Source organism: Triticum dicoccoides, chromosome 3B (genome assembly GCF_002162155.2).
Source record: "Triticum dicoccoides isolate Atlit2015 ecotype Zavitan chromosome 3B, WEW_v2.0, whole genome shotgun sequence".
NCBI classification, from domain to species: Eukaryota; Viridiplantae; Streptophyta; class Magnoliopsida; order Poales; family Poaceae; genus Triticum; species Triticum dicoccoides.
The window spans coordinates 691,877,175-691,890,260 of NC_041385.1; the positions used below are offsets into that span (position 1 = coordinate 691,877,175).

General features: G+C 47.7%; 1 protein-coding gene across 1 annotated transcript; it reads right to left on the minus strand.

The window, feature by feature from the left end:
• Nucleotides 1-9,236: 9,236 nt before the first annotated feature.
• LOC119277900 (selenoprotein F-like) lies at nt 9,237-11,996 on the minus strand. Its single transcript, XM_037559251.1, has 4 exons — nt 11,671-11,996; nt 10,728-10,786; nt 10,101-10,282; nt 9,237-9,586 (listed from the first exon to the last, which is right to left on the minus strand). Exons 1-4 carry the CDS (start codon nt 11,840-11,842, stop codon nt 9,511-9,513), a joined length of 489 nt encoding a protein of 162 aa, XP_037415148.1. The 5' UTR covers nt 11,843-11,996; the 3' UTR covers nt 9,237-9,510.
• Between the last annotated feature and the right edge of the window lie 1,090 nt (nt 11,997-13,086).

The following is a 13,086-nucleotide window of genomic DNA, read 5'->3' on the forward strand; positions in this document are numbered from 1 at the left end:
ACCTTGGAGAAGCTGCTTATATATTAGGCATCAAGATCTATAGAGATAGATCGAGACGCCTCATAGGTCTTTCACAAAGCACATACCTTGATAAGATTTTGAAGAAGTTCAAAATGGATCAGTCTAAGAAGGGGTTCTTGCCTGTATTGCAAGGTGTGAGATTGAGCTCGGCTCAATGCCCGACCACGGCAAAAGATAAAGAAGAGATGAGTGCCATCCCCTATGCTTCAGCCATAGGATCTATTATGTATGCCATGCTGTGTACCAGACCTGATGTAAACCTTTCCGTAAGTTTGGTAGGAAGATATCAAAGTAATCCCGGCAAGGAACACTGGACAGCGGTCAAGAATATCCTGAAGTACCTGAAAAGGACAAAGGACATGTTTCTCATTTATGGAGGCGACGAAGAGCTCACCGTAGAGGGTTACGTCGACGCTAGCTTCGACATAGATCTGGATGACTCTAAGTCACAAACCGGATACGTGTATATGTTGAATGGTGGAGCAGTAAGCTGGTGCAGCTGCAAGCAGAGCGTCGTGGCGGGATCTACATGTGAAGCAGAGTACATGGCAGCCTCGGAGGCAGCGCATGAAGCTATTTGGGTGAAGGAGTTCATCACCGACCTAGGAGTCATACCCAATGCGTCGGGGCCGATCAAACTCTTCTGTGACAACACTGGAGCTATTGCCCTTGCCAAGGAGCCCAGGTTTCACAAGAAGACCAGGCACATCAAGCGTCGTTTCAACTCCATCCGTGAAAATGTTCAAGATGGAGACATAGATATTTGCAAAGTACATACGGATCTGAATGTCGCAGATCCGTTGACTAAACCTCTCTCGCGAGCAAAACATGATCAACACCAGAACTCTATGGGTGTTCGATTCATCACAATGTAACTAGATTATTGACTCTAGTGCAAGTGGGAGACTGTTGGAAATATGCCCTAGAGGCAACAATAAAAGCATTATTATTATATTTCCTTGTTCATGATAATTGTCTTTTATTCATGCTATAATTGTATTATCCGGAAATCGTAATACATGTGTGAATACATATACCACAATACGTCCCTGGTGAGCCTCTAGTTGACTAGCTCGTTGGTCAACAGATAGTCATGGTTTCCTGACTATGGACATTGGATGTCATTGACAACGGGATCACATCATTAGGAGAATGATGTGATGGACAAGACCCAATCCTAAGCATAGCACAAGATCGTGTAGTTCGTTTTGCTAGAGTTTTTCAATGTCAAGTATCTCTTCCTTAGACCATGAGATCGTGTAACTCCCAGATACCGTAGGAGTGCTTTGGGTGTACCAAACGTCACAACGTAACTGGGTGACTATAAAGGTACACTACAGGTATCTCCAAAAGTGTCTATTGGGTTGACACGGATCGAGACTGGGATTTGTCACTCCGTATGACGGAGAGGTATCTCTGGGCCCACTCGGTAATGCATCATCATAATGAGCTCAAAGTGACCAAGTGCTTGGTCACGGGATCATGCATTACGGTACGAGTAAAGTGACTTGCCGGTAACGAGACTGAACGAGGTATTGGGATACCGATGATCGAGTCTCGGGCATGTAACGTACCGATTGACAAAGGGAATAGTATACGGGGTTGCTTGAATACTCGACATCGTGGTTCATCCGATGACATCATCGAGGAGCATGTGGGAGCCAACATGGGTATCCAGATCCCGCTGTTGGTTATTGACCTGAGAGCCGTCTCGGTCATGTCTGCGTGTCTCCCGAACCCGTAGGGTCTACACACTTAAGGTTCGGTGATGCTAGGGTTATTAGGAAGACTTGTATGTGATTACCGAATGTTGTTCGGAGTCCCGGATGAGATCCCGGACGTCACGAGGAGTTCCGAAAGGGTCCGGAGGTAAAGATTTATATATGGGAAGTTGTCAAACGGACACCGGAAAGTTTCGGGGGCATACCGGTATTGTACCGGGGCCACCGGAAGGGTTCCGGGGGTCCACCAGGAGGGGCCACCCCTCCCGAGGGGCCACATGGGCTGCGTGGGGCAGGAGCCAGCCCCTGGAGGGCTGGATGCGCCCCCCCCCTTGGGCACATGCGCCTAGGGTTGGGGGGGAACCCTAGAGGGGGCGCCCCCCTTTGCTTGGGGGGCAAGTCCCCCCTCCCTGGCCGCCGCCCCCCTCTAGATCCCATCTAGAGGGGCCGGCCCCCCTTGCCCCTTCCCCTATAAATAGAGGGGTGAGGGGAGGGCTGCACAACCTAAGCCAAGGCGCAGCCCCTCCCCTCCCCAACACCTCTCCTTCTCCGTCACGAGCTTGGCGAAGCCCTGTCGGAGTGCTGCTTCTCCACCAACACCACGCCGTCGTGCTGCCGGTGGAGCTGTCTTCCTCAACCTCTCCTTCCTCCTTGCTGGATCAAGACGGAGGAGACGTCGCCCGTACCGTACGTGTGTTGAACGCGGAGGTGTGTCCGTTCAGCACTTGGTCATCGGTGATCTGAATCACGTCGAGTACGACTCCATCATCACCGCTCCCTCGAACGCTTCCGTACGCGATCTACAAGTGGTATGGAGATGCAAACTCACTCCCTTGACTCGTTGCTTAGATGAACTCATAGATGAATCTTGGTGAAACCGTAGGAAAATTTTTAATTTTCTGCAACGTTCCCCAACAATACCGACGATCGAATCTCGGGCAAGTAACATACCGATTGACAAAGGGAATTGTATACGGGGTTGCTTGAATCCTCGACATCGTGGTTCATTCAATGAGATCATCGAGGAGCATGTGGGAGCCAACATGGGTATCCAGATCCCGCTGTTGGTTATTGACCGGAGAGCCGTCTCGGTCATGTCTACGTGTCTCCCGAACCCGTAGGGTCTACACACTTAAGGTTCGGTGACGCTAGGGTTGTAGAGATATGAGTATGTAGCAAACCGAAAGTTGTTCGGAGTCCCGGATGAGATCCCGGACGTCACGAGGAGTTCCGGAATGGTCCGGAGGTAAAGAATTATATATGGGAAGTCGAGTTTCGGCCATCGGGAAAGTTTCGGGGGTCACCGGTATTGTACCGGGACCACCGGAAGGGTCCCGGGGGGTCCATCGGGTGGGGCCACCTATCCCGGAGGGCCCCATGGGCTGAAGTGGGAGGGGAACCAGCCCCTGGTGGGCTGGTGCGCCCCCCTGGGCCCCCCTCTGCGCCTAGGGTTGGGAACCCTAGGGGAGGGGGCGCCTCCACTTGCCTTGGGGGGCAAGTCTCCCCCCTTGGCCGCCGCCCCCCCTAGGAGATCCCATCTCCTAGGGCTGGCGCCCCCCTAGGGTCCCTATATAAAGAGGGGGGGTGGGAGTGCAGTCACACCTGACACCTGGCGCCTCCCTTCCCCCCTTGCTACACCTCTCCCTCCCGTAGTCGCTTGGCGAAGCCCTGCCGGAGCCCTGCTGCATCCACCACCACGCCGTCGTGCTGCTGGATCTTCATCAACCTCTCCTTCCCCCTTGCTGGATCAAGAAGGAGGAGACGTCACGCTGACCGTACGTGTGTTGAACGTGGAGGTGCCGTCCATTCGGCGCTAGGATCTCCGGTGATTTGGATCACGACGAGAATGACTCCCTCAACCCCGTTCTCTTGAACGCTTCCGCACACGATCTACAAGGGTATGTAGATGCACTCCTCTCTCTCGTTGCTAGATGAACTCATAGATTGATCTTGGTGAACGTAGGAATTTTTTTTATTTTATGCAACGTTCCCCAACATTTTGTAGGTTCAAGAATCGAACACGCTCTTCCACAGCTGGCAGAAGGCGGCGGATACGACATTGTATAAGGAGATGAAGGCGGCGGTGAAGTGAAGCGGCCGATCAGAAACACATGCATGTCTCGATATGGGAGGAAAGGGAGGGAGATAAGGTGAGGGTTAGCGGTGCAACATGCCACCCAAGGAAAGGGGTGAAGAGATGACCTTGAGGAGGGAAGTGAGCTCGGTCCATGGCATGGGTCAGAGTAGAGGAAGGTTGATCCATGGTTTGGCCAAAGGGGTGATGAGCGAGGGAGAAGTAGAAGGCCCCCTCTCATATCTTGGTGCGTGAGCAAGTCTGTCGAGGTGGAAGAAGCCTGTCATTTCATGACGGCGTTGATGACCTTGGCGTGATGTTGTTTGCCAGTTTGTGGGCGGATCAGGCAACCGTATGGTCTCTCGATCCACCCCCCTTCACTAATTTTGGTGAGAAGAGGGGAGGGATGAAAGGGTGGAGGGGTGGGAGATGAGGTCACTGATTCTGTTGGTTGTGGGGGCGAGGGCGGAGAGAGGAAAGCGAGCGACGCCGGTGAAGTCTATGGATCTAGAGAGGAAGGGGAACAAGAGAATGAGTGGTGCGAAGAGGGAGTGGATAGAGTGCGGCCGTGCGGGAGAGGGCAGCAAGTTGTATAGGAGGGGTATAATGGGAATGTCATAAAAATAAAGCTTTATTTATACATGTACACTATATATAAATATATATATTCAGAATAGCATAAAATATTTTCTCAATAAATTACTTAAAAATATCCAAGAAATTACGGATGACCGACTATCATTATATAAAGGGAAAATCCGTTCTTTGCTCGTGGAGAAATGTAACATAGTTTTTTATGGGCAATATACCACATACCCTAAATAGTAAATATTCGTGAGAATAACCATCAACATGTGATTTAGAGGTGAGCCTAAAATTATTAAAATTGGGATGCCACTCAATCTACTAGAAACTGCTAATTTCTAGCATTTGTCCAATGAATATATATTTTCCATACCACCATCATAAAAAAGTTATTCTAATCTTTGTTTATATTAGAATACTTTTGTAGGTCATAAAAACTGATGGATTTGATTGTGCTTCGGAGATATCGACTGACAAAGACCCTGATGTAACGATGATGGAGGGGGCTAAGAATTCAACGAGTTTTACACAACCAAAATAGGTGCATGCAAATAATTGTTCTTCTTTGTATGTATGTTGCACATGATATAATACTCAAAAGGTATATTTCTATATATATATTTAATTTTCTAGAATATGAGAGAAATGGAGATGGATTATGTCGGGGTTAAAAAAGAAACCCATTCAGAGGGTTTTTGGGGCTACGTCATTGGAAGGGGACAAAAATTCACCATGTTTTATACAACAAAAAGATGTGCAACTGATGATATCCCACAACAACGACGCACTCAAAATAAAGCAAACCGGCTGGAATTACGATAAATGTTTATGGCAACATTTATTTCCAACTGGTATTTTGACGAGTATGTTTAATGATGTTCACATAACTCAAGGAAAATATTTCAAAAGCCCATAGCAACGCACGGGCATTTTACTAGTATAATACTAAAATGCGACTTGATACATCTGTATTTAGACAAATTTAAGACAAGAATTTTGGGACGGAGGGAGTATTACCTCCAAATAGCAGATACTCCTTAGTCAGGGCTGCAACCACTACAAATTTTGGAAACGTTCTGCATACTGTTTTCAGAACGGTAAGTTCCCAATCTGATATTGGAAACGTTCTACATACTGTTTTCAGAACGGTACAAATTCCCAATATGATAACGACAATGGGTTTCATCCTCTACGGCACGTTGACACTAGGTGTTTGTTTCATGGTTCTGTATCGTCATCCGTTAACACCGGGTAACAGATCGCGTTATCTGGTGTTTGTTTAAATCGCTCCGTAATCCCATGCCAAGTAAACAGATCCCATCGTAGTCTTTTTTTTTAGGGTAAATACTGCCGCTTTATTTAAACCACGAAGTTTGGAATGTCATCCAAGATTACATCAAGAACAAAATCCGGGGAAGCTTCTAACCAAACCTTGCATAGTTCGTCTCCCACCCCTACTTTAGCGAACTTGTGTGCGGCAACATTAGCAGACCTCCTAACCCAAGAGACTTTAAAACCCTGGAAAGAATGCAACAAAAGCTTCAAATCCTCCACCCATGGACCAGTGACGCCCAGGTTCTTCATGGGTTGTTTTAGCATCTGCACCAAAGCTTGACTGTCCAACTCCAGATGTATGCGCTGTGCATTGACCTCCCTTGCCAATTCCAAAGCCCTTCTGCAGGCCAAGATTTCAGTCGCTTCCGGGTCAGCAATATGCGGAAAATGATGGCACAATCCCGCCCTGAACGCTCCATGGTGATCTCTCAGCACAGCGCCTCCTCCGCCCTTGTCCCCGCGCCTAGACGTAGCACCATCAGCGTTGATTTTAAGCCATCCGTCGTCAGGTGGCTGCCATCTCTGGCGCGGTGTTGGGGCTGTATGTTGTCTCCGATCCATGTGCACGCTCTTCCACTCCCTCATATCAGCTACAACAGTAGTCATTATTTCATGTGGTGCTGCAATTTTCCTTCCCTCTCTTGCCTTATTTCGAGCCAGCCACAAGCCATAAGTCGCCTGTATCATCGCCTCCCTTTCATTGCCAGAAGCGCCAGAGAACCAGTTCAGAAGCCAGCTAGCTAACGCACTTTGGGAGCCGAGCTGAGGCGGTGGGATCGCCACCGCAGCTCCCCTTTCTAAGTGTAGTAGCTGCCAGAATTGTACTGAATGTTCACACGACCAAAATCTGTGATAGATAGTTTCCTCTCGGCCGCATGCAACGCAAAAAACTCCGGGTTTAATCCGACGTCGATGAAGTTCAGCTCCGACTGCCAAGCCATTCCTAATTAGTCGCCACATGTGAATTTTCGCCTTGGCTGGCACTTGTGTGTCCCATAATGCCATGTATCCTCGATGCTTCGCAACTGAGCTAGACGTATCTGGCTGTCCAGACCTCGCTCTTGACTTTGCCATGCACATATGATATGCCGATTTAACCGTGAAGCAACCATTCTTTGTATAGTTTCATGCGAGATAATCTGCTCGGCCGGGTCCTCCCACCGCAATTTGCTGTATATCATGCACGTCCTCCGGCGTGAACATAGCCTGCAGCCTTCCCAGGTTCCAACTCATTCCATCCGGAGGACAGTAGGTGTGATATCTGTGTGACACCCGGCATATAAATCTGTCCAAGCGGTTTCATGCTGTTGCTTCGTGGAATTCAATTTGCATGATGTATGCGCACTTGGGACCCGTCCCCGATGCGCCAGATCAGTCCCTCCCTAAGGAGATCACGCCCATGCAGAATGCTACGGAAAGTGTATGACGCCGTTGAAGGACATGTTGCTGTAAGTATTGAATCCTCGCTGAAATACCTCGCCTTAAGGACCCGAGCGCATAAAGAAGTCGACACCTGCAAGATTCTCCATGCCTGCTTTGCGAGCAAAGCTTGATTAAACGCCTCCGGGTCTCTAAAACCCATGCCACCATATCTTTTTGCCTCGCACATCTTCTGCCATGAGATCCAATGTACTTTCCTCTCACCGTTCGCCGCGCCCCCACCAGAATTTTGAAGAGATAGAAGTCAGATTCCCGCACATCTTCTTTGTAAGGCGAAAGCAACTCATGGTGAAAGTAGGTACAGATTGTAGACCGGATTTGACAAGTACTTCCCTCGCAGCCTTAGACAGTCTCTGCCCCTTCCATCCACATACCTTTCCTTTGGAGCTCTCCGTCACATATTTAAAAGTGCCATCCTTTGATCTCCCAACCAGTGTTGGAAGACCCAAGTACCGCTCACTCAAAGCTTCAGTCTGTACACCTAAAGTGTTCTTCAACTCCACCTTCATCACATCTTGACAACCTTTGCCAAAGAAAATAGAAGACTTTTGCAGGTTAACTCGTTGACCGGAGGCCACCTCGTACTGTGTTAAAATATCCTTAAGTGCCTCCATATTTTCATTTGTCCCTTCAAGAAAAACAATGCTATCATCTGCAAAGAGAAGGTGCGTGACATGGGGGGCCTTCCTTAGTAAAGCTGAGAATCCCTCCACGCAGAACAAAAACAGATAGGGTGAGAGTGGATCACCCTGCCGTAGCCCCCTGGAAGGAGAAAAGCATCTTGAGCAGTCACCATTTACCTTAACCCGGAAACTGGCTGTTGTTACACACCTCATTATCATAGCAATCCATTCCGGAGCAAAACCATACCGTCCTAGCATTTGCTCCAAGAAAATCCACTCCACCCGATCGTACGCTTTCATCATGTCCAACTTCACCGCACACAATACCTTCTTCCTCTTCCGCTTTCGAATAGCGTGAACGCACTCATATGCAACCAAGACATTGTCAGAAATAAGCCTCCCTGGCACGAACGCACTCTGCTCCTCAGAGATAAGGATAGGGAGGATGCGCTTCAGGCGGTTTGCCAACACCTTCGTAGCGATCTTGTAGAGAACGTTACAGAGGCTAATGGGTCGAAATTGCGATAACAGCTCCGGCGAGTTCACCTTGGATCCCATCGTAGTCTTTGATTGATTGCACTCGAACCCCTCCGTTAACGCATCGCGTTACCAGCCGAGCGAGCCCCTAATCGAAGCCCTCCCCCCGCCTTTGTTCTCCTCCCTCGCCGCCAGCGACCCCGCGTGATCTCCTCCTCCGGCAAACCCCAATCTTCTCATCGGAAATCTCCCCGCCCCGAGGTCCATCTCCACTTCCGCCTCCCACCATTCCCCGTCTTCCCAAGGTCGCCTCCACCTCCGCCCCTTATTTTCTCCTTGGCCCAAGATCTACCAGCGAGGAGCATGGATAGCCCATCATACAACCTCGTTCCTTGCAAAAACCAGAGTGAGGAGCAGCAGCAGCCGCCGGTCACCACCGGCCGTTCTTTTGTCCACATCGTCGTACTCATCCGTCATCACCCCTCCCAAGATCTGTACATGGAATTATACAACACGCTTCTGATGTATTCACGTTACAGTGCCAAAACAAACATTGTGAAGTAAATTGATAACGTTACTACTCTGGCCCAAACAAATCCTCACATGGATCCTTAAAACTTCGATCCCGCTGCGACCTGATACCCTTACCGATTGCGTTACCGTCCAGCGAAACAAACACCTCCTAAGAAATGTATCGGCGTCACACGAGGCACAATCACTCATATCACTATGCTCACTAAGAAATGCTCAAACGCACAGGGGCTCCTGTTATCATTTTGCATCTTGTTCCAAGAGAATCGTCTAGTTCCATCAACTTCGTAACTAGCCAAATCGTTCAGAAACAAACTCAGGCACCGTCAAGGTAATACAGATTGCTCACGGGCCCCAAAGTTCAACTATGTCTTGCTTACTACTCCCTCTATAACTTCTTATAAGATGTTTTTAGAGTCCATAACAGTGTCAAAAAACGTCTTATATTATGTTACAGAGGGAGTAGTAGGCACTAGTTTAGACTGATGATGTTCAGTTGTAGATAACAGATCCAGCAGCCTGTCTACAACAACAAAACAAATGCACTCCATACATGACAGGTTGTCTTGTTAAAACAGTTGAAGTGTACACATGTTACCTTCTTTAGGTACAGATCATGGATGACCGGGGTTTTGCGTGCAAAAGAACACAAATACACATATCGATATATGGTTCTACAGGGAGAGGAACTTGTCATGAGTATTCAGGTCTCTGATTTCGCCGGCTTCACCTTCTCTGTGAGAAATTGCCGAATATGCTCACGCTTCCAGTTGTCAATCCTGCAAGTTCAGTTGCCTTTAGTCATTGAACAGATGAAGTGGAAAACAGGAAGTATGTTGAGCATATAGAAGGGGGAAATCTAATTATACAATAAACCACGAGATATTTCATCTACGAAGATGGAAAAAAATAGTGTGCCAATTAGGAAATTATGCCATTTTGGCAAAGGACCTAGTGCTAAAAGTTCCTACTGCAGCTTCACTGAACACTCCAGTACCAGTATAAACAAGTTTTATGTCCATGCGGTTATGTTTAAATCAACAGCAGACCCGAACATAAACAAAACTAATATCCCTTTTCCTATTGCATCAGCAATCATATTGTACTTTGAATGATGTCAGTGGGGAAAGAGGAAGTAGCAGACAACATAACAGTGACACACGATAGTTGGTAATGAATGATACATAGAGGTGTTCTATTTATTCTTATGAACAGAAAGAAGCCAAAGGATGTATGTTATCTCCCCTGGTAACTAGAAAATTATAATCAAATCTGCAGCTAAGTAGAACTTGCCTTATAGTCTCCTTCTGTTCACCCTTGTCGTCAAGCATTATGAGCTTTGGTGGAGAGCCATAAGCATACCGAGATTCTACGTAGGGGAAGTTATCTTTATCCTCTTCAAGGAAGCCAACAACTTCGGGATAAAACACCAGCTTTCTCATGCATACTTCGATAATTGCCCCGGAGTATACAAGCTGCAATACCAAGCACCAGAAGATATTATATCAAGTGGAAGTGCGCTGCTATAATGCATGTTTAGTGTTCATTATCAACCTTCAAAAATCCTATAAATCTAGTACAGTGTAGGATATAGTTTCAAGTTGAGCCTTAATATCATCCTGTAACATCCTAAAGAACAAGTTTGTCTGAAAATATCCAAGCAAAATAAGCCCCTATTTGGCACCTCTAAGCTTCATTTGCCTTGAATATATCTTCCAAGATGAGAAAACAAAAAATATATTAAAGAACACTTAAGGCGATAAGAACTTAGGATAATTCACACTACAAATCCAGCAACAATCAGAAAACAATACAAAATGTATTCTACATCCAAAAAGGGAAACTAGTTCTGGTTGCAGCTTATGACAAGTAAAACCAGTTGTCACCAGGTTGGAATTCATGGAGCTTCATAGGTCATACCTTGCTGATAGAATCATCTGAATCCTCCGTGCAACATTTACGACAGTCATCCACTAACTCTGCAACCATAAAACAAGTATGTTGTTAAAAAGACGATTGGAACAACTAGCACGTGTGATGAAGAAAAAGGAAGCCATTGTGACTTGCTTTCACAACAGCCGGCGACTGACTTCTAACGGAGCAACTCAACAAAAAATGAACTTTCATCCAAGAACAGCAATGAACAATGTAGAGACAATATAATTGTTCACATTAATCAGATTTTTAATACAGCTAGCTTCAGAATAATCCTAGACAAAATCATCAAAATAACGGTGACAAAAAATAAAGGAGGTTCCGTAATCAACACTGCCTCTACAGATATTTTTTTAGATGTTGCGAGTGAAACCCACACACCGCCTTGGCTGTGTGCATCAGTTGATGCAGAGGCTGGGGGTTGACCCATCCTTTATCTAGAAAGGTTAAAACACCGCCATATTCTACAACTGCGGACAAACCTCAAAGTTCCCAGGTTCATCGGCATGGAATGTGTGGAACGAGCTATTTAATTCAAGCTCTCCCACAAATCACGGCCCCCAAATTGACCGAATACAAATTTCAGAGCCGGTTTCGAGATCATGCCAGATCGCTTGAAGAAATTATCATATAAAAATTCTCAAACCCACGAACTCCAGGTCCAATAATCCTGTCTTCCCATCGTAATTTGAGATCTCTTAATAAAGGCTCGGTGGTCTAAGAAACCCTACATTCCCAGGCCAATTGGGTTTCCGGTTGATACCGCAATATAGTTAGTTACGATCTAACACTCACAGATCTATCTCGCACCACAGGTCAATCGAACTACGAGAGAGAAATCACCTCGTTCGGTATCAGATCGCAATCACACCATCATCGCCTGACGAATGGATACAGTAGAGGGGAGAGCCAGTGGCTACGCACGCACCTTGGTCCTTGACGAACTCGGCGAGCGCGTTGCAGTCGGAGCAGAGGGCGAGGCCGGTGAACCCCAGCTCCTCGCACTCCCTCTCCCCGAGCCGCTCGGCGCCGCGGCAGAGGCCGGAGAGGCACAGGAGGAGCACGGCGACGGCCGCCGCTGCGGACGGAGATCGAACCATCTCACTCGTCACCCTACCCGCGACCGGCCAAGGGCTTGGAGCTCGCGAGCACCACCAGGAGGAAGAGGAGGACGACGACGGCGACGACTAAGCGGCAGCGCCTTTCCGGCCTCCTTCCACCCCCGCTGTTTTTCCGGAAGAGGCCCGTGCGGAGGAACCCCGGAATCAAAGCCCTCCATGAGCCCCCAACACGGCCCAAATATATTTCAATGGGCTCAGTTATATGTTTCTCCTTTTTTTTGCGAGCCGCATGGGCTGGCCTTTTTCGTGACCCCGCGAGGGACGGCGCTGGTTTCCGTCCGCGGCGCGCGTCGTGGGACGCTGAATCGCTGGTCGTAGTACCGTACCGGAAGTTTAATTGAATCCTGACCGGTTTAATAGACGGACTCTGCCTTGTGAATCGTCAACACGGGGATGATGCACGGCTGTCAGCTGTGAAAAGATGTTAAAGCGCACAAATAAAAGCGGCCATTGAGCCCAACCCGTGACCCAACATCAAAAAGTGCACACGGACGAAAAGATGGCCTCCGAGCCCAGCCGTGATCTAGCACCGATAAGTGCGCACGGACCAAAATAATGCAGCAAAAAGATCCCCTATGAGGGCACAGTCGTAAGAAAATAGCGCAATTGCATCCCCCGGGTTGACATGTGCTAGACATTAGCACCTGGCTTTTTGTTCAAATTCCAAATTTTTTTACACCGATCGAACTCCACGCAAAGCGCTAATGATAGAGGACAAAACCATACATACACTTACTAGTAGCACACTTCTGTCGTTACACACACGCACGCATCGAGCGCCGAGAGACACTAAGACGAGGATAAAGCTTGCTCTTGTCGTCATGCCATGCTTCGTTGTCAGTACCGTTTGACTGTCTCTTTACATTGTTGACATACAATGTACACGGACCGAACACCACTTCTTGTTCAAATTCCATTTTTTTACACCGATCGAACTCCACGCAAAGCGCTAATGACAGAGGACAGAACCATACATACACTTACTAGCAGCACACTTCTGTCGTTACACGCACGCACACACCGAGCACCGAGAGACACTAAGACGAATGCGCTCACCAGCGGAGGTCATGATTCCACGAGATAGGCTAGCCTTTGACCTACATTCTAATCTTGAGGATAAAGCTTGCTCTTGTCGTCATGCCATGCTTCGTTGTCAGTATCGTTTGACTGTCTCTTTACATTGTTGCCATACAATGTACACGGACCGAACTCCACTTCTTGTT

Coding starts and splice junctions, on each gene's coding strand:
- LOC119277900 (XM_037559251.1), bottom strand. CDS start 11,842: ATGGTTCGATCTCCGTCCGCAGCGGCGGCCGTCGCCGTGCTCCTCCTG. Junction 10,283..10,727: donor CAGATGATTCTATCAGCAAG/GTATGACCTATG, acceptor TTGGTATTGCAG/CTTGTATACTCCGGGGCAAT. Junction 9,587..10,100: donor GAACAGAAGGAGACTATAAG/GCAAGTTCTACT, acceptor CTGAACTTGCAG/GATTGACAACTGGAAGCGTG.